Here is a 22177-nt window from a genome sequence, read left to right on the forward strand (position 1 = left end):
TCCATTTTTAATTTACCTTTTTAATCCTGGCGTCGGAATAAATTTGAGAATAAAATCACTTTGAATATTTGGTTGAACCAATGAAGGAATTCGTGCTAAATTTATTCTTAGAATTCCAATGTTTCTAGTTGTTGTGGTTGCAAAGTTTCATTTCGACACGCTTCGAGTGTATATGTGTGTGTGTGTGGCACGTGTCATTTTTCAAATATGGATATTGTGTTAAAAATAGTTTTCTAAAAAAGTTGCTCCATATCAAAACTTCCGGCAACGGTCACAAATCATGAATGATGAATATGAAATCATGTTACAATTGTAGCAACTCTTCATTTTTTTCGTTTGTTTGATTTGAATTACAGGAAATCCTTGATTGTTATTTTGGTGAAATGAAAATGTGTAGCGAATCGTTTGTTTGAAGATTTTTTTTTATATCATCGTTATTTTTGGTATGCATAAATATTCTAATTGCAACCCTCTTGTTCGAGAGTGATCAGCACATCGAATCCGCGCGCTCAACTTGATTAACATATTTTTTTTTTCGATTGATGTTCCAATTTTTATTGCACGCGCTATATTTTGGGCAAGCATCAATCGTGCAACGAGAAAAAAAGCTGTTATCCTTTGGCGGAACTCTTTTTTTCGAGGTCTCCGATTTATTCCGGTGTCGACATATTTTGTTACATTTTTTCCGTATCCACGTGCACAACAATTTCAACGCGCACATAGCATGTCGAACATTCTTTTCATGCCGCTATTTGATGGATTACCGAGTGCAATTGTTTGCGACATACACAATTCTCGACACATTCATCATACACATATCGAATCACTTATCATTCATGCTTGTCAAGTCATATTAAAACAATACTATTTGTCACACATTTTTCAGTATACTACTGCATCGCATTTTCAATTCAGTTGCATATCATGAGATTGTCGGATATTGTTCGAACAATGACATTTAATTGAAATTTTATGTTCCGAAACATTCAAAACACAACAAAAAGTGTACGTCTGTTTGAATTTGCTGTAACTTTACAGTTGAAATGAAAAAAAGCAGAGCACATTCAATAAAAATCAATATCAAACATTTAATGTCGAAACACTTACCGTTTCCATTCATTACGGCCATCAAAAAAATCATTTTTTAAAATGTAAAAAAAAACACAACAAAAAGACAATGCGAAGTTACTACAACAGTAAACAATGTATGCAAAACTTGTCTCTTTCCACTCACACCCGTTTGTGCACCCCTTTCAAGAGCCACGGATCAAAGGTAAAAAACAAATCGTAAAATGTTTCATCCGGAACATTTTTGATGGCATTCGACATGATGTTTGTATGCATACAGACAAGTATAAAATATTGAATTAGCATAATTTGAATAGAACTCTTAATTATGATTTTACCATTCCCGGCCGCTCTCAAAATCAGAGCGTTTCAACTGCAATGCATTCAATGTAATAAATTCAGAAATGCAGTGAATCTATAAAAGAGCGCAAATGTAACTCGATATATAACAAATGGTATTAGAAAACGAATAGATAAACGAATATACCACACAATTTGATAAAATATGTTTTGGAAATGTACAAATTGAACAATATTCCGGTGTGCAAACACTCGCATGGCAATGACGGCTGTATTTTTTTTTTCAAGTAAAATGTGCTGATTTCGACCCTGTACAAATCCATATAAAATATGCCGCATTTCCGCCGAGTTAGAAAAACGCGGTAGTTTCTCGGTTTGTTTGCGCTCAAACATGCTACTATAGAAATGCATGCATGCAAGTAAAATAAATAACCACAAAAATGTTACCCAAGTTTACCCTTTTTATGCTCGAACATGTCTTTGACTTACCTGTAAAGCGAAAGAAAAGCAAATATTAGCAAAACCATAAATTTACATTCAATCAATTTGTGAGATTTTTTTTTGAAGCGTTCGTCTTGAATAAATCAGTATGTAAATGTGGATGGATGACGATAGTTCCGATAAAATTACGGATGTGTAATAATGATGACAGCAACAGCAGTTGCTTCATACTGACGATCAAACAAACAAAAAAATACGCAATGCTATTCGTTCGTGTGCCAGAATGATGGATGAATATTTGAAAAATTTATGAGATTATAATTTTTCAAATGTCGAGAATGTTGTCATCGACAAAGATTTGCATCGAACTCGAAAAATTAACAAATTCGATAAATGCTAATTAGTAACCGAACTGATTTATCAAATGAACTTTCTATGCAAACTGATTCTTTGTAGAATCGATGCCGAATTTATTGGGCGTTTTGCATAAAAACCAAATTAATCAGTCAATTGTAGTCGTGTGTGTGCAAATGCTCATTCATCAAGCTTGATGAATCGTTGAAAGTGCCAATTTTACTATGTAGTGTGTACGGTTCGGTTTCCTAGCACATTTCGCAATAAATCAATTAAATTGTCAATGGTGTCATGTAAAATCGTAAATGTAAAAATACGACCTCTTTCATTTATAATTTTCTAATCAAAAACATTTCAATGAATATTCAATTTCATAGATTATATGTTTGCTTCTTTGTTTCGCTTCTAACTGGTCATAGAAACGAAAAGAACACGAGAAGGGTTCAATGAACAAAGTAGAACAACCGAAATAGTGTCGACTTTATGGCGTGAATTTTGTTCAATGTTATATTCGATGGAGGGCACGTGTGACACATGCCAAAATGGTATGCAAACATTTCTTCACAGCTCGCGGGCAAAAATCAAAATTTCATTGATCGCAAATATTGATTTGAATTGAGTAAAAACGTGATGCCCAATTTTGATAAAATGAAAATGTATTGAACTCGTTGAATATGTTCCGGTAACTGTTGTAACGGTGAAAATTATTAAGTTTTTTTATAACAACATGGGATGATTTTGTCAAAATATTGACATCAATTGATTTGAATTCGACTGGATTCAGAGGCGTGACAGAAAAATGGCCTCTAGCCAATTTTAACTGCATCCCATTATTTACACTCATCGATTTTGATGAATATATATGTTTCAAGAAAATGGTGCGTCATTTTCAATGATTTCCAGGCGACAGCACGCAATCAAAACCCATCATCAACATACAAACAATGTAGAAAAGTTTCGATTCTACGAGAACTGATGCTTCAAAACTTTGTTCAATTAAGCGCAAAAGAAAATGGGAAAATTGTGCCATGATGCTATTGTGTTCAGACAAGTCGAATAAAGCACACATTTGATCAAAACACTTTTTCGAATTTGTCGAAAGATACGACCTTGAACGTGCATTCGATGTAAACAACAATTATCTCAATCAAAAAGAATCAGAGATGAATGAAACAAAGACCGAGGATGCAAACATCCAAACGTATAATTTTATGATTATGACGACAAATTCGAATGGAAAGTGATGCCCCATTTATTCGCTCAATATCTCCATTTCAGCATGAACATATCATAAGATTTTCTCGTTGAAAATCAAAGACAGAATCTGTTTTCGGTTAAGTAAACATCAAGAGACGGAATAATGTCAAGGGTTTCTTTCCCATTTTTTCTCTCATGCACAATTATCAACATCGGTTGAGCTTCTTTTGTCTACACACAATTGAATAATAATTTTGATTTTGTCCTCGAATGCAAAAAGTTTTCCACAACGGCAATGCGGCGTCTCTCGCTTGAACAACTCTCTTTCTCCATTGTTTCACTCGAAACTTTCTTTCCTTCCACTAATGATGAAAAAAGGTGGAGTGCGTGGCATGTGTGTGTGTGTGTGCGCGCGCTCACTCAAGCAAATTGTAACAAGCGTCAAAATGACGCAATGTACCAAATAAAATGTATGCATTTGTTTGGCGCTACAAATGAAACAACTGTAGTGGGTCTTCGAGTTGAAATGTAAGCAAATCTCAACATAATCGCAGCTGAAATCATCTCATTAACAATTGACTGGAATAATTTGTTTTGCAACACACCAAATCGAGATAGTGAATGTGTGTGTATATGCGCGTGGCGTGCGATCAAATTCGATAAAAGAAATTTGGTAATGTCTGATAAGTTTTTTTTATTGGTTCGGTTAATAAAGAAGGGACAGAATATGTTCTTTTTCTCTTATCACTTTACCCCAAACTAAGAAAGTTCGAGAGTAATAAAAAAAGTTGATTGTACATTCAAAAATTATTTTCAGAATTTGGTCAATTGCAGTATCTTTTTTGAATGGAACCGTCTAGCTGGTTTCGGTCTGTGACGGCACCATGGGAAAAAATACCCTCAATAGATTACATTGTAGCAAAAAAAAACAACTTAAAAATGGTTATTATTTCGACAATTTATGAATTGTACTTTGAAAACTTGAATTGACCTTCTCGAAATTGAACGAGATATCTTTTTGACCTGCATTGAATCGTTCGCGATAACATCATTTTCAATTATCAGCAGGTGACACAATTACGATTCCATTCAAGCCATTCACATTATCAATTACACTTCAATATTTTTCATGGTTTTTCTTTGAATCCATTCAAATAATAATTTCATTTCAGGTCAGGATATGATTAAAGTTTCTCTAGAAATCATCATTAAAACTACTGCCATCTTTTAAAATGTCAACTATGTTTTTCGCTCATTACACATTTTCAAATTGGATTAACAAACCGAGTTCTCAGAATAAAATATATCAAATGCCAATTCGCTTGATTTCCCCCCTCTTTCAACAGCATCATTGTACTTGAAAACTGATTCAGTTTCGCTGAAATTGATATGAAATGTTCATTGAATTTGGTTTCTCTGAAATTGTAATCAGGATTCTGTATCTTATGTCAAAACATGTCGTCAAATTCAAGAAAATTCTTTATGCAATCCATCAATTATTTGACTGAATATTTGTATTCATGTATGCTAACAATCGCAAACTTGCAGCCATGATGTGTATGTACCTACCAAAATAATTGCGCTATGTAGCGTGCGTATTGCAACGCAACATTTTCAACCAAGCCAATTCTAAAGAATAGTTTTGCTTGATTTCTATGACAAGCACTTCTTATGCAACATGAGTAACTTACAACCCAATCATTTGCCACAATACGCCTATGCTCGTCGTTCAATTTTGATTGCTCAAACAGTGAAATTATACACGTTTGTGACATATTTGAGATGCGTAAGACGTAACCAATTCTTTAGAGTAAAACTTGAACATGCAAAACAATATATCGCCAAAGCGATACTTATCTGCACCTCTATATAAGAAACTTCGAAATCATATTCAAATGCACGCAGAGAAGAATGAAATGAAATAAAATTGAAACTGTCGACAGCATTATCAAGCGATCGGGGCTGATGTGCGTGTAGTGAGGGAACCGAAGTGAATAAAAAAATATAACGAAAGAAAAGAATTCAGAACGGAAAAGGGATGTGGCTATTCTCGTAAAATTCAATTCATTTTTTTTTTGCGATAATATGTTTCTCAAGCCTATGCCGATGCAATTTACGCTCACATATAAAAAACAGAAAAGAAAAAAAAATTGGCTTGAAACATTTATCGAGTTTTCGATTTGTTTCTATTTCAAGATACTTTTGCTGTTCTGAACATGCATTATCATTGTTTTTGTATTGTGAATTGGCTTAGTTTTAAGATAAGGCTGTGAACTCGTCTGGACGATACAGTAGATATTATTAGCAAATGAAACAGAAAATTGCACAAAAAGCCACACAGACAATGCGACTATAGAAAAAAAATGAAAACAAACAAATGAGTCTCTTAACCTCGATTATCACGCGTTTGCCGTCAATTAAAGTGACTACTCGTTTTTGTTGATGTATACAACGGATAAAAACCGCCGCCGTCGTCGTCACCACAACTCTCATTCATGAAATAGTGTATACGATTCACATTTACGCAAAAAAGTGATTCCGTTCAATTCCATAGAAGAGTGAAAAGTGTGTACGAACATTATCGAGAAACATATTACTATCTCAATAGAGTCATTGTTTAAAAACAGGTAAAAATGAATAGAAAAGAGCCAGCCAACGACCCCATTGTGAAATGCACTCAAAAAGGATGCCATGAAAGATCGACTCGGGGACAACGGGAGAAAAGTCAAGAGAGGAGAAGGAGAAAGATAAAGAAGAGAAAGAGGACAGTTACAAATGGACGATCAACGCGCGACAACTCCCTGCGCACAATGAATGCAATCAAAGGACATGTCACACAATAGCATTATTACCGAATACCATTTATGCTTTGTGATTTTGTGTATATGCCCAGCAGATGATGATGAGCTTCACTTCATTTTTACTATGGTTGACTTTTTTTTCACCAATGATAGACAATTTTAGTCATATTTGAACGGCTAAACAACAGGATGATTTCATACTTACATCATACCGCAGTATTTAATTTCACTCAGTGCGCATTGCACCAGAGAGAAAGCGACAGTGCCATTATTGGCCGGCTGTGTATGAATTCAGTTGACATGGAATGGCAATCATCGGCTTTTATTCAAATTATACAACCCCGCTGTGATCGGCGGTGATATACTTTCGATGAATGCGTGTACACTCTATTTTTACGGATTTTTTTCTTCTTCTTTATTCCATCTAGTGTTTGAATTAATTTTTTTTCCTATTGGTTTTTGATTCCAGTTGTCATAAACAATAACGAACAAAAGGGATTGGTTTTTTTTTTCGCTCTTTATTCGTTTGTTACTCATTTTGCTCATTTTCGGTAACGATCGAAAATTTGAATACAATAACGCGCTAAATTGTTCGATGCGTAAATGTGAGTATTCAGTATTTGACCGTTTTTGAACAATAAACTTTTAAATATGCTCGTAAATGGTTTGACGAGATTTTTGCATTAATCATAACTCATTTGCCACTTTGGCACGCTCTCCGTTGCGTTTGCTAACGAGATTCGATTTATATCATACATGATTTTCATATGAAAAATGATACATTACACTCAATTATGCAATGACGCCGACTGAAAATTACACACTCAATCACATGATTTCATAAAATGGCCCAGTTTTTTTTAATGTTTGTGTGATATTTGCTCGTCACACATCACCGAATTCGCTGAAAACGGTTTTTGTTTTTTTATTATGAATTTTCGTGGCCGAATGGGATTTTTTTCATTACTTTTCCTATTTGGAACATCTGCTGAACATTTTTTTATAGAATTTCAATCCTCACGCAGTTTATTATTTTATTCGACACCTGTGAATGCGTTTACGATTTTTTTGTTTGATGATATACCTTTTGAGCAACAAAGTGTGAAGAAAACCAATTTTTTTCTCTCTCTATTAGTGAATGCAACGACGTCATCGTTTTATACGAAATACGCATTATGAATGAAAAGCACTCAATGGTGTGCATGCACACACCGTAGAGACCAGCACATATAAAAAAGCATAATTAAGTTTCAATTAAACAGAGAGTACTTGAGTCACCGTTCTCTTTCGCTCATTCCTTTTTTCCATGCTGAGTTTTCGAGGTCAAAAAACGGAACTATAATAACATTAAATTAAATTTAATTGTAGATTGTAGTTTGAAATCTTTAGTACATTGTCTCTCTGAGAGACTCTCTCTCTCTCTTTCTCTCTTCCTCAGCAAAGACCGAATCACTGTTGCAGTATATACGCGTTTAATCTCGTTTTAAAATTGCGTTATCTTAATCAACATGAATGGTGCGTCAATTGACCTATAGAATTTGCTGTAGAAAATTAGTAAGTGTTTGCGAAAGAGCGGGAGAAAAAAAAATGTAAGATAGAAAGAGTTGATGTCTTTGAGTTGATGTCTTCGATCTTGAGTAGTTGAGAGTGTCATTTCAGTTACAATTATAAATGGGCATTTGAGCACAACGAAAGCAATTACACTTCAAGCAATATGTTCAAATGCATGCTTAACATTGCAACCCAATGCCGACTTAATATTGTGTGAAATGCAACCTTCAATATCAAAATGATAAGAGACATAAACTAAGCCACAAAAGACGGAATGATTTATTCTGCAAAAAGATGAAATAGAGATAGACGAATAGACAGAGAGAAAGAATAGCTCGATATATATTGAGAAAATCACTTATGCATTCATTCTTAACAGACAACGACGAAGATCGAGTGTAAATCTGAGTTTGTATCGAGTAGTATATGCATATCGTTACAATGTTTGCATTAAGCAATGAACGATAAGCCGTAAATATTTTATAAGTGTTCGGACTGTTTGAGGATTAAATTATACATGACAGAAAATGCAGTGTCTTTTCGTTTCATTTTTCGTACGTTTGTGTGCATGGAAGAAGATTACATTGGAAATTTGCGTACTCATTGAATGCTTGATACCGAGACAAGCTGCACTAAGTGATAAGGAATTTAGTTGAAATCGACCGCAATCCATTGCATCTTCTCCTTTTTCTTCCTTTTTATTCTTGCATCCTTTTCTTCCCTTTATTCTTGCTGTTGTTCTCCCACTTAGTACGTCCTGACGTCACAAATGTGCTGCAAAATTTAAATTCCCCGTAGCAGCAGCAACATCTCATTTTGTTCACAAGTAGTCTAAAAAAAGTCATGAACAATACATGCAAAATATGCAGAATGTCATCGATGGTAGTGAAAAAGCGGAAGAAATGCATTTTCAATGAGTCAACGAAAGAAATAAAATTGCAAATGTTCCATAAAATGTAAAGTGCATTAAAATAGTTTTTTTTTTGGGTGAAAAGTTTTTAAATACATGGATGATACAATGTACACTATGCTCTCGGTGCATATCTATTACGTCAATGGCAAAACAACAACCACGAATATTAAATCCAAACGTTAAATACAGAGATACGACTTTTTGAGTTAATGAAAACATTGTTCGGTCTTCTTTAGCCCGTTACTTATAAGATGAGATGCTTAATGCCAAAGCTAATGATATTCCGCACTATGGGATATATCACTCGACGCTCATTTCGTATGCACACAATACAACAGAGAATATTACATAATTTACTTTCCAACTCTATAGATATAGAATTTATATTTCTGTTTTACATTCCGGCTTTCGAATTGTTTTCATTTCTTCTTCTTTTTTTTACTTTTTTTTTTAAGTTTTAATTACAATCTATTCCCGTCCATATGATTTACAACAATTTTGAATGTACTACACATTCACAATAACAGAAGCAAAAGCGCACACACAGACACGACTGCTCACAAAATGTGACTACAATTCACGTGTGCAACGCATATGCACAACGATTGGGTGAAGACAACCAGACAACCCATCGTGCAAATTCATTTTCATAATGTCTAATTTGCAAAACTAGTTTATATGGCAATGCCAATTCTACTGCTTTCATTCATCCGCAAAAATGTACATTCTCTCTACCATTTTTTCCGTTCTTTTTCTCTCTCTCTCCCTCTCTCTCTCATTCTATCAATCGATGCGCTTTCCTAGGTAATAATAATCTATCGTTAAAGTAACAGAGAGAAAGAGGGAAATGCAGAGAGAAATAGCATGTGCGCGAATGCAAAATGCCACGGTTTCCATTCGATAAAGTGGATTTTAATCGTAATTAATGAAAGACATGTACTATGCAACATGCAAACAGAAATGCTCAACATAACGACAAGCATCATGATGGCAAAAGTTGATGTTGCTGGCAAAGCCGTTGATGTGAAAACAAGACTTTAAATCGATTAATATCGATTGGTTCGCTTATAAATTTATGTACTTTTTAATCGTGGCAAAAAGGAAAACAAACATCTACATAAACACGCTCACGTGCAATTTCGTTAACGGAAGCAAGAAATCCAGCAAATTTATGTGATTTGATTATTGGTCTGTGTATTTTTCCCGTTTGGATTTATGCAGAGATAGTCGTATTTTTTTCCTTCTTCATACGGTATGCATATAACTTGTTTCTGTTCATTTTTTTCTTATTTTTTTTTTCTTTGCCAAATACGAAAAATTCCAAAGTGCAAAAGAACAAAAGCAGAACAAGTTGTTTGTATTCGCGCATGTAAACTGAGTCATGTTCATCATTGTTACGCCACTTATGGTAACTTTCTTCTTTTACGCGAATGCCCTTTCCTGCTATTTCTCTGGATATCGTCACTGCTTAATTTAGGTCAAATTCCCTCTTTTCGACGAATTTAATAGATGTCACACACACACACACATTTCAATGGCTTCACAAACCGATTTAATTTAGAGTTCGCTGATGTTTTGTTGTTGTCGTTATGTGTAAATGCGACGACGACAATGACAACAACAATATTAAATTGGCTTCATTCATATAATAACAAAAAGCGCATATCGTTTTGAAAATTGGGTTATCGCAATGTTTGTAATCATTATTTCCAATTGAAGCCCTTCTCGTTGTTGTTTATAAATTGTAGTGAGAATATAAATAAAAAAAATGGAGATTATTGTTTTTCATTTCCAGGCATTTAGCATCACATGGGTATGGTTGTGCTTGCGCTCATGCCGAAGACAATGCCAATATGAAACGCGCCAAATCATGAGAATTTCGGTCGTCATCATTCAAATTGAAAAGAACGTTTATTATAATGCCATAAAAAAAATACGCTCATATGTGCGAGAAAAGACACAGTGGAAACAAATGGCGGAACCGACTCAAGAGAAAAAAAAGCCTCTATACACATTTGAACAATGCGTGAATTCATTCGAAAGAGCAGCATCCATAAATTTATAACTTGGGTGCCCATATTACTCTTTCAATTGTACATTTAACCTATGCGCTGGAAGTAAAACCAACGTGAGGCCAACAAAACAAGTCAAATCTTACAGAGCGAATGCTACAAACAATTGCGATTTATTGTTTGGCATACTAGAAGCAGAAAACATTACAATATTATGCGGAACGGAACGTGCCATACATCTTTTCTCAATCATCCTCTCTCTTTCTATCTGGTTGCTTTGCAAATAAATAGTTTCGCCTTTCAGCACACTTACGAATAAAAACAATTTTTCTCATTGTATTCAATTTTGCGCATTATTTATTTGTAGGCAAAAGCCGCGCGCACGATGTGAAAATAGCAAATAAAAAAACTTTGGCTTTTGTTTTGTTTTTGCCATGTCCACGTTGTGCGTTCAAAATTCGGTTCAAGCCCGTGAATGTTAGCAGTGACGTGTTCTAAAGTGTAGAAAAAAAATTGTTTGTTAAACATAATGAGATTCATTGAAATCCATTCTTCGAATTCTTCATGTAATTTTCGAATGATTGATCAGTTTTATTCGAGAATTAACTCGAAATTTCATTGAATGAATGTGCCGGATAAAATATGCTGACAATAAAATAAATCTTCAGACGAACAGAGCCGACATAGAAATTTAATTATAACGTTTGTTCATTACATTCTTGAAAAGACACACGAGACTAGTTGAAAAGACGAATTTTGTGTGTGAAACCTTTGTCTAGGTACAAAATGCTCGTTTTTGACCAATTTGTGAAATACAAATGTCCGACGTAAAAATGGAGTTTAGTGCAGATCAGTGAGGGAAAAAAATGCGGCCTCTAAAAATGGTGTTTGGTATGTTTTTGATTGCTGAGAATGGAGATTGTGTTGTGGAAAAACATGAGAATAAAAATGGTCAATTCATTGCCAAAACATAGTACACGCACACACAAAACTTAGTACACACACTCCAAAGTGGCACAAAAATGACAAAATGGCTTTCATACCGTTTGGCATATGTTGTTTGCAGACACAATAATGTATGGGCAAAATGATTTGTACGCTGTTATTTGCACGTCATTTGAAAATAAATGAAGATAAAGAAAGTGGAAAGCAAATGCAAACTAAAAATCATATAAATCTTATTCAATTCGTATTAAGAATAATTTGTTATGTTTCAGAAAATGCGATATTACAATATTACATTCTTTTCGAGTGATTTTTTCCCCGCTTCTTCAACTATGTATTTACGCAAAATCACAAAATTCCTTATCCAGATATTGGCGTTTTTTGCCAAAACCCAATTTAAATTGCTCTCAATTCAAGCGTATTTATGGTATTCAGAAGCACACACAAAACGTAAATCATGTCCACACAAATTTGGACAAAACTACATTTTATGCAATGTGCCGATCCCGAATCGTTAATGTTTTGCCAATTTTAACTTTGTAAACATGCATTTTAACACTCGAAATTCCAGTCATTTTAGCCTTTTTGCGAGTAAACATATATATATACAAGCAAGTAAGCGCATACATTGCTTTTTGCTTGCTGAATTGAAGATGCAAGACGTAAGCAAGAATTTCGCTTAAATTAACATGTCTGAGTGTAAAATGTAATTATTCCAAACGAACGTTCAAATGATGCACAGTTTTTAGTTGATTTTCATTGGCATCAGTAGCAATACAGTCACTGCATTTCAGCGCTTTAAATGATGCAAATGTATGTCTAATGTGATCATATACAAACGAAGTAGATAATTTTTTAATGGCATGCTTTTTTTGTAATGAATATTGCACAGAAATGGTTTTATCCTCAACGAAACTCCATTTGAAAAACATATAAACCGTAATATAAAATTCAACAAAATAAAGAAAACACACATTTATTGGCTTCAGATCATTACAAATTCGGTTTGAGTAAATCGCCAATGAATGGCAGAAATTAAACTACATCACGAACGAGAAAAGATAAAAAAAGAACATGAATATAGTATCTAAAACTTTGATCATGCGAAAGAGTTTTTGTCGATAGCATCTTGAATTATTTTATTATTATTGCAGTGAAATGGATAAACGCGTCCAGTGAATGTCCGAAATTCGATGAGTTAGCACCGCTCATACATATGTAAAGACCAGGCTTCACATCGTCAGCCACTTTAAATTCGTTCTCAATTCAATTTGATTGCCCAATTGATCAATTTGTATCTATTCGCTTCCTCATATAAGCCGACCGACGCAAAGACAAGTGGACAAATGGCCGGTCTGGTTTGATTGCTTTTGTTCGATACCCAGTTGAAAGAACATTACTTTAATTTTATGGCCACAAATTGATTTTAATTTATGGCTCTTGTGTGCATTAAAAAAAAGCGTATCGATAAAAATCGCTGGCCTTCTAAAACGAAATTTTAATATGATTACACGAATAAAACAACGGCTATTAATTTAATTATAATCTTTAACAATTCATCATATATGCTGGATTGAATTTCGAAAGAATAATCAATTAGTGGATTTTAACTCTTCATAAATGTCTCTCGATTACTTGAAATGTTCAATGCGGAAACGCAAATCAACTTTCATTTATCGATTGAATGCAATTTAAATGAATTTGATCATTTGAATACTAAGTAGCCATTTATTTTATCATAATTGACTATTCGTAGCACATGCTCAACAATTCTATTATATTCCTCTCTGGACACTTCCACACTGATGATAAATGTATTTATCATTTTGCGCAAGAATTTTCCCAGTATGACAGAAAATGCGCTTTCAATGTTACATCATATTTTTCTTATATTCGCATACACTCCAGCTACTATGGAGAATATTTATGGTTACGCAGTTAGCAGTTCGCAAAACTATCAACAAGTTGGGTTTGAGTGAAGGCACGCTTCAACCGAATTCTGTGGAACAACAGCTAATAAAATGAAAAATGACATTGAAAATGATGGAGTGGCGAACGCCACTCACTTTCAATTACTTTCACATCAATTGAATCAACTTGATCATTCTCGGCTTCTATTGAATAACCTCAGCTAATAAATTTCATCAATTTTGCTATGTATAATATAGTCGCCATTTGCCAAACATATTTATTCTCCGTATAAATTCGGAAACAATAAACCAAACCGAATGAATGAGAGAAAGAGAATAAACAGAAATTATAAGTAACGGCCCGCATAGAGTTGTTAAATTGAACGAATAAAATTGGTAACAAAACTAACTCGGGTTTAATCAAAAATTGATTGATTTCATTCTTTTCACCTTGGTTCGTGCGCGAAAATGAATTTTCTGCAGAAAACGAGAGATATATCTTCTTCAAATAATCTCACGGGTGTTGATTCGAGCACGTTCAATGCGTGTGTGTGCGTACTTCTGGCGAATACAATAAATTTATTATTCCATGAAGACGATGCCATTGTTTGATTAAAAAAAAAATGGAGAAAAAACTCTCCAAACGAACGAATCAACTTAAACCAGTTCGGTGGATCTTTTATTTACTAATAAATTTGAAATGTACATAAATAGATTGACTAAGAGTCGAAAATGTTGAAAAATGACCAAGATCAAAGGTGTATTTTTATTCAATCGGTGTCGTTTTGGAAACATCTTCAATACATTTTTGCACTTTGGCCGCAAGTTCACATCGATCACTGTCTCGTATCGCGCCACATTGCGTTTTTATTTTGGTCGTCACATCGTCATTCGTCGCATATTGCAATGAATCGGCATTCAAAGCATCATTCACAATCTGCCAAATGAATGTGAGTAATTAATGAAATTACGTTTTAAATTGAATTTCAAGTGTGATAAAAGTTAGAATATACCAGTTTTTGTTCTGTCAGAATGCAGTGCAAATAGCATTTATCATTTTTGGATAATTTAATAAAATCGGTGTGTGACACATTTCGAGTTGCCTCTTTCGGGAATTGTTGACGACATATTCGAATCGCATTTCCCAGCTCTTCATTCGCCTTTTTTGGAAAATTGAATTTTAGTTTAAACTTTCAGTTTTGAAAATGTTCCATATCTCACCGAGTTCGATGCACACATCACAGCACTTATCAAAACAAACAAATATACCAAATTCATCATTGAAATCAACATACTTGGCCGTACACAAACTTCAAAATATTAACGTATACTGATTCCAAATTTGTTGATCGTCTTTGTTTATATTCCAAACAATTCTCGACCGAGACCAGTTCGATGACGCTGATATAAAATACCAAAACAACAACAGATTAAATCATTATAATGTGATACATTTGTCAGTTGAACAAAAAAGAACAAAACGAACACTTTTTGTTTTCATTTTTAAAATATTCGGTGCGGAAAGATTTTTGTTTTAAAAGTGTTAAACCACAAACACATAATCGACTTGCAAATTATGCGAAATGAGATGACGCAATAAATATACATTGATAATAATCGATTGGTTTTGTGTAGTAGCCAAATCACACATTGACCGCAAGATGTATGAAGTATCACAGTTGAATGGACGAATTGATGTAGCGTATCGTTGACGCTGTGAGATGTTATTTTCGATCAAAGATTAAGATAGTAAAATAATCAAAATGTGAACGGAACGTAATGAAATTCGATCTTCTGACCAAAAATTGTAATCTCTGGTATAAATCTCGATTTCGTTTGATTAATGGAAAGTATACGCGTTTATTCAAACAGTTGGACACCTTCCTTTCTCACCGCAGTACAGTTCCGCTGCTTTGGCCATATTTGAGTAATTTTTTTTGCAGCAAACTGTTTATTTCCCTAATTTTTTTCTTCAATTTTACAAAAGAAAAAAGAAAGATCATGTGAAAACAATGAAACATTGGTAAATGGCGCCGAATGAAATTGCAATTTCGAATTAAAATGGACTGTGTAATTAAAAAAAACAACAACAACACCACCTTCAACTGGCTTCTCCAAAACCGTTTGAATGTGGTACCATTTTGTTACATTATACAAATTTTTGTAGTAACTGACCGTGCAAATACCCATGAGATGTAAATCGAATAAAAAATACAATAAACTCTCCAGAAATGCGTACACTTTAATATACACACACATATGCTGCATGTACCTTGTAATGATGTGTTAATTTCGAATCAAATTCGCTTTTGGGCGAAATTCAAACTCAATATGAAGAAACCACAAGCACCATGTACCTAACATGTAATTTGGCACGAGCAATTTCTGTAGTTGAGAAGCTGAACTAATGATATTTTCTATTTACGAAAAAAGCACAAAAAACAATTGCTTTTAATCCAAATCACAAAATGTTATGTGAACGAATCTCAAGTCGAAACCAACAACTAGTTGCTTTAAAAAAATCTTGTAATTTCAAACGAAACACTTGTAAAATATATCAATTTTCGTGTTTTGCTACATGGAGACATAGTTAAAACTGGAAAAATTCTCACGGACTCATTTGTACGCTTGTGAGTGTGCGTGTGTGAGTGATCGTTTGGTCACCACCAACAAATGACATAATAACTTCATTCGGAGTGTGTGCTCAATTTTCCGTCGCACATACACAGTCATTTCGCGACGAATGTCGACGAAACAAAAGAAGAAATAAGACACGCAAAACATAGAGAAAAAACATCGAGAGCGAAAACAATACTGCGCTAATTTTGAGTCAAATGATTTTTTTTTCTTGAGAAAATTTCCATGTGTGATGAAATTTGTCTGTGCCTATCGAATTTATGGAAACGAATTCATGCATCTGAAATTCGAATGCTCGAGATTTTATGCAGTTTTTTTTCTGCTTCTCTCTTTCAAATCAAATTCGGATGAACAAATGAAATAGAAACCATAACATGTAATTCAATGATTTTTTTGCCATAGTTTTTGCGAATGGAAATAAAAACACCGTTGGCATTAATTTGAAGCTTTCAATCTCGAGGCTGCATTTCCATTAAGATTGAAAGTGAATTATAGAACATATATTTCCTTTTTCAATCAATCATTACTGTTTCTATTTGCTCTAATTGTACAAAATCGTCTTTATTCATTTCAAAAATAGAGGTTTTTAGAGTGCGTGAGAGCATCGATTTGAAACAGAGCAAAAAAAATGTATGTCTTTTGGACGCGTGTACAATATCTATCAGAAAACAAATGCCTAATCGCACTAAAAATGATTAAAATGCAACACATTTCATTTGCTCTCCATTAAATCAGTAATTTACTGTGCCTGAACGCACACATCACACAATACTGATGCTACTAAAAACCCAAATGAAAAACAGACAAACGAATTTTGAGTAGTTTAAAGTGTTGATTTGATGCCTTTCATAAAGCTACTTTAATTCAGTGGTATATATTTTCTCTCGTCTATCGTCGTTTGCAAAAAAAAAAACTATGCCGATCTATTACATAAACATAAGTAGATGGTAGCTGGCTTCAAGTTCACTGTATTTGTTTTTACAATCGGTCGAAGAATGAAATGTGATATACAGAAAACTAAAGGTTAGTACAATGTGTTTTATGCATGCATCAGTATCGCATTTCACACATGTATCGATAGAAGAGAGAAGAGAGAGAGAGAGAGAGAGAAGATGGAGATAGAGAAAGAAAGTGAATGTTTTAACACATTTGGTCATGAAATGAGGCGAGCGTTTGCAAAATAACACCAAATACATGCCACTATGCATTATCTGTGGCGCACGTGTATTTTCTGTTCTCAAAATTGATGCTAAAGTTGCCGTTGGGTTCGTTATGGATAACGAATTTTGTTGTTGGTATTTTGTTCACTTTCATCATTATTCAATGCGAATAATATTACGTTTCCTCTGTGTCGGTTTCATATGTGTCGGCTGTTATATTTCATTCGCATTCACAAATAATCACAAGAGATAAAATCGAAGCTTGTCCGCACACCAAACTGGCTACAAAATATTTTTATTGAGAGTACACAGTCACTGATAATACATGTTAATCGCCAAAAAACAAACAAACGTATGAACAAAATAAACAATACACAACGCACACAATTAGTAATTGAGTGAAGGTTATTTTTATGTTTCCCCATCGAACTGAAACTATAGAGCCTACAACAAGCCCGACATTGTCTATGGTTCAGGCCTGCTTTATTGAAATGACCTTTTTTATATGATGATTATAATGAAACTGTTAACTGACACGAAATTGCAATAATTCAAAAGCAATGATTAAGCCCACGGCAAAATATAAATCTCCACATATCGAGCATACACGCATACACAAAAGCGAAACAGAAGGAAATCATGAATGACGCTAAATAAAAGCATCAATATTGAAAGTCCGGAAAAAAGAGAGCGATAACAATTCATTCGTTTATTCAGAATAAATCTAATTCAGTGGCAAAGATTGATTACAGTCCCTCGTGTACGTTTGATTTAGTTATCGCAAAACTCACATCGAACAAGTTCGTTTTTAGTTACCAAAGATATAGACCACCCACACGCAGGCCGATATCCAATCGATCCTTTAAGTGTTACACAATACAGATGCTCTTTTTATGAACGATCAACAAAGTTTTCCAATCAATCGAACACATATGAATTTATATCAAATACATTTTCAATTGATAAAATCGCCATTGTTTGAAATCCTAAACAAATAACAAGCGACGATGTAGTTAACAGTCGTCTATTACGTCAACAGATTTGTTCGCACAATTCATTTTGTTGTTATAGCAACTATCACATTCAGTTATCGCCCAGAGACATTGCCTTGTTTGAATGTGATTAAATAGGCATACTTTGAACTATGTCGATATTCATGGGTACAGAGACGCCATTGAAAATGGAAATCAATTCCATAATGAGATGTTCACTCAAAGTAAAAAGAAAGAATCAAGAATATATGCAATAACAACGATTCTTCAGCGACTCTGTCAAATATCAATCAACTAATGAAAAACTCTGTTAAAATATCATTTTCTGTCGTTCTTTCAATCTTGTTGCCGCGTTCCTCATCAGTCGTACCCTTTCTTCGTATGCCTTTTTCGGTTTTGGTCTTTTGTTTCACGCCTGATATGGAGTAGTTTTGTTGAAAATCCACGTCAATTTAGATGCAGCGTTCGAGTGGAAATAAATGGCATTTCGGATTTTTAGACACTCTACAACATATTTTTTTCTGCTTCTTCTTGCAATACAAACTCTTTCAACAACAAATACAACTCTTTTGGAGTCAAATGTCTCACACTTTCCAAATGATATGACCTTCGTCACTTATAACATTGACTTGAGTACATGCACTCATATTGTTTTTAATAAGCTAATTTCAAAATGACTCATGATGATTTATCCGCTCTCTCTCTCTGGTTTTTTAATCAAAATTTTGTTCTCTTTTCATTTGTATGAACATCTGTTTTTATGCCATGAAAACAGGCTGACTTCAAAAGATTTCACAATTTTTCTCAAGAATAAGAAGAGCTCTTATTCATATCACTCCATAGTGTGGAGCGCATACAAAGTGGCTTTTACTATATACAATGTAATTCAATTGAATAGTAAAAATTGAGCAAAATATCAAATGATTTTTTGGCAAGTTAAACAAGAAAATCCATTCATCAAATTTGAGTACATAATAAACAAGGGCTATTGCTTCTGTTTATCAAATGAAATTTTGAGTACTAATAATGAGTTAACATTTTATTCTGGTTTCATATTCATGTGCATTAAAATTGTGAATGAAAATCGATGTTATATCGAGGTTTTATTTGTTGTTCGATCAGTATGTTGAGTTGAACTAATACTGAGCCAATTTATAGAAGTAATCTTCACAACTTATTTGAAAAATTGATTTTTTTCATTTATAAAGCCTGATTTCTTGAATGAAAAGAAACTTTTCAATGAATGAAAGAATTTTCCAAGACTCTCCTCTTTTTTTATATGATTGACCAAGAAAAATTCATGAAGTTAACAATTTCCGTTCAATTGGTAAAAGTTTCCATTCGAATGGGAATCAATTTGTTTTTTTTTTCTACTCAAAACCGCATTCAATTGGATTGCATGATTGCATGACCTTTACGGAGATGCGAAATCAATTCTTTAAAGAAAATTTCCAAATTGCTTTCTAACGATTGTTCCACACATACTGCTTGATCTCCTTTTGTCGCTAAGGAAATGCAAAATCTGAAGGCAATAAGTATCGAGGGAATATCTTCGAATAAGAAGCCGACAAAATGAAATTTATTGCAAAGAAAACCGCATTCGCTATCTGCGAATGGAAAATTTCTGTTCGCACATTGATTTGTTATCTCATTGCCGAACGATTCCCATGGAAATTTTCCATTTGATTTTCTGCAATTTGTGATGCATTGCAAAACCATCGGAGCTGGAGATCCATGTTGGCCTTCATTTTGTCAGAATGTTTCTATAAACTTCTACATCGGCTCATCTCGAAGATTAAAAAAGAAAAGAGAAAGAGAATGTCTTTCGTAAAACGGAAAAAATCGTAATCTATCAGTCGAACTCATCAAATATTTGAGATTTATATGTTCAAAATGATGAAATGTTCGATTTCATGCTGCCGCATGTAATTTGTTTTGCATAATTTTTTTTCTCACTTCATGTCAAGCATGAATAAGCGATTTGATCACCTTTTAAAATCAGTTTGAGGTATATATGTAGATCGCCGATTTATGTTATTCGAAATTATTATTAACATGGTTTGAAAGGTTGCTTTGCACTTTAAAAAAATCGTGGTTAGAACTGGGAATTGTGACGACGATGAATAGCAAAATCGACATGAACAAGCATGAAAATGTCTTCAATGAGTATAACAATTTTTTTTCCAATATGCCTCATTTCCAAAAAAACCACAATGTACATTCATTCTGAAGCCGATATGTTTTATGAGGTTCAAAGTTTTCGCGCGGAAAATCCAACATAACATAACAAATATACTGACAGTGGCATAATACATTTGAAAGAACAAAAGTCAAATGGCAAATGCCACCATTATGCAAAGCAAAGGCATGTACCGTTATAAGTACGAACATCCGCCAACTTCTCTGATGCTATGCAATGCCAAAACTCGCCTCGGCAATTATTTATGTTTCTTCTGAAAATTCAATGGAAAGCACTGTCGGAGAGTGAGCGAAAGACGTGTGCCGCCAAAAATATTACACACAGAAGTAATAACCAAATATGTTGAATTATTTGGTATGTTTGGTGGTTGGCAACAACATTTCTCGTCGGCTTTTTTCCAAGTCGTAAATTTCTTGATATCCGATTGCCAAAAATGGTGACTTCATACATTCAAGACGACGATGAGTCAAAATTAGATTTTCCTCGGTAGATTGCTGCCAATTGTTCTTCTAATTGAACCGAGCTCCGAATGACATTCAAATGTTTTTGAAAGAGCTAAAATAAACCACAAGATATATATCTTCTGTCATTTTTTATTCACGAATTGTTCGCACACCGTTTGATCAATACAATTTACACCTATGCCGTTTATTTTTGCTCTCATCAAATTGAACAAAACAAGACCATCGCACACAAATCACATTTTGATGATATTTTTCATTCTCAATTATTCAAGACTTGAATGCTGCGGCTGTGCGCTATTATAATACACAGCATATGAACAAAATCAAACAAAAGAAACAAGAAATAATTGCGTGTATACAAACCCATTTCTTTGTGGACTCAAATTGATTGGTGTACGTGATGTTGATTGTTCAGCATCGTTGTGTTGCTTATCATCTTCGGCGACACTGTCACTGGTGACAATTTGCTCCAGCATTTGTATCTTCAACATTTTAACTGACGGTATATTTCTACGGTAGCGCTCAAACACACGATTCGATTGTTGTATCGTCTTTTTTCCACAACTGTTTCCGTTTCTTTTTATTGGTTCAATTCAACACCGTTCCGAGAGTTCGCAAAAAAAAAACAAAAAACAGTAATCAATTTGTGTTTGCGGTTTATTTTCGTCTGACTATCAATTTTCAACGCACAAAAAGGGATGTTATATTTGTTGTTGTTTAAAAATGAACACCCATCGATGAAAAAGTTTCACTTTAGCTTGTTTGATTGTTGACTGGCTTGTGGCTTTGTATACATGTATGCTTTTTCTTCGTCTGCATAAATTAATATGATTTTCATTTTTGTTTTTCAACCAATTCGGGCATTTATTACGTTTTTCTGTAATTGTTTTAATTGCACTTTAATGTGTGTACATTTCCAATTGATGGTTAGGTTTTTGTTTTCACTATTGATTTCGGTTAGCAAGCGCGCCAAATGATGTTATTTATTTGGATGCAAAAGATTTCATGCCCATTTAATATTCACTTCACTTTTCCTTCATAGTCCACTTAACCGTGAATATTTATCAATTTTTCCCGATGCACAAATGCGCTGTTTACATCTGAAACGATACAATGAAAAAAAAGAGAGAAAAAATACAAAAAGAAATTGAAAATTCACATATTTATAGTATTTACAGGTAAATGCCAACTTATTATAAAAATGCATCCATTTAACACTATTAAACGTATGC

The 22177-nt window shown here is 33.8% G+C and overlaps 2 protein-coding genes across 3 annotated transcripts in view; both read right to left on the reverse strand.

Moving 5' to 3' along the window:
* The window catches only part of LOC116340488 (rap1 GTPase-activating protein 1), a 137403-nt gene that overhangs the window by 110120 nt on the left and 5106 nt on the right, over positions 1-22177 (reverse strand). For both annotated transcript variants that reach the window (XM_031767015.1, XM_031767016.1), the window contains exon 2: positions 21309-22045. In XM_031767015.1, coding sequence (XP_031622875.1) covers positions 21309-21436 — 128 coding nt within the window. In that variant the 5' untranslated portion in view covers positions 21437-22045. The remainder of the gene's footprint in view (positions 1-21308; positions 22046-22177) is intronic.
* LOC116340489 lies at positions 14150-14805 on the reverse strand. The gene is made up of 3 exons (XM_031767021.1): positions 14714-14805; positions 14506-14652; positions 14150-14429 (listed from the first exon to the last, which is right to left on the reverse strand). The coding sequence occupies exons 1-3, from the start codon at positions 14783-14785 to the stop codon at positions 14259-14261; spliced, it is 390 nt and encodes a 129-aa protein (XP_031622881.1). The 5' UTR covers positions 14786-14805; the 3' UTR covers positions 14150-14258.

This window comes from Contarinia nasturtii, unplaced genomic scaffold (assembly GCF_009176525.2).
Source record: "Contarinia nasturtii isolate CC-2019 unplaced genomic scaffold, AAFC_CNas_1.1 Cnas_scaffold_695, whole genome shotgun sequence".
Lineage (NCBI taxonomy): Eukaryota > Metazoa > Arthropoda > Insecta > Diptera > Cecidomyiidae > Contarinia > Contarinia nasturtii.

Bases quoted from the DNA above. Each gene is read 5' to 3' on its own strand.
- LOC116340489 (XM_031767021.1), bottom strand. From the start codon at position 14,785: ATGTTGATTTCAATGATGAATTTGGTATATTTGTTTGTTTTGATAAGT. The intron at 14,653-14,713 runs GTGAGATATGGA...TTTCCAAAAAAG, and splicing joins TGATGTGTGCATCGAACTCG to GCGAATGAAGAGCTGGGAAA. The intron at 14,430-14,505 runs GTATATTCTAAC...TTCATTTGGCAG, and splicing joins TTCTGACAGAACAAAAACTG to ATTGTGAATGATGCTTTGAA.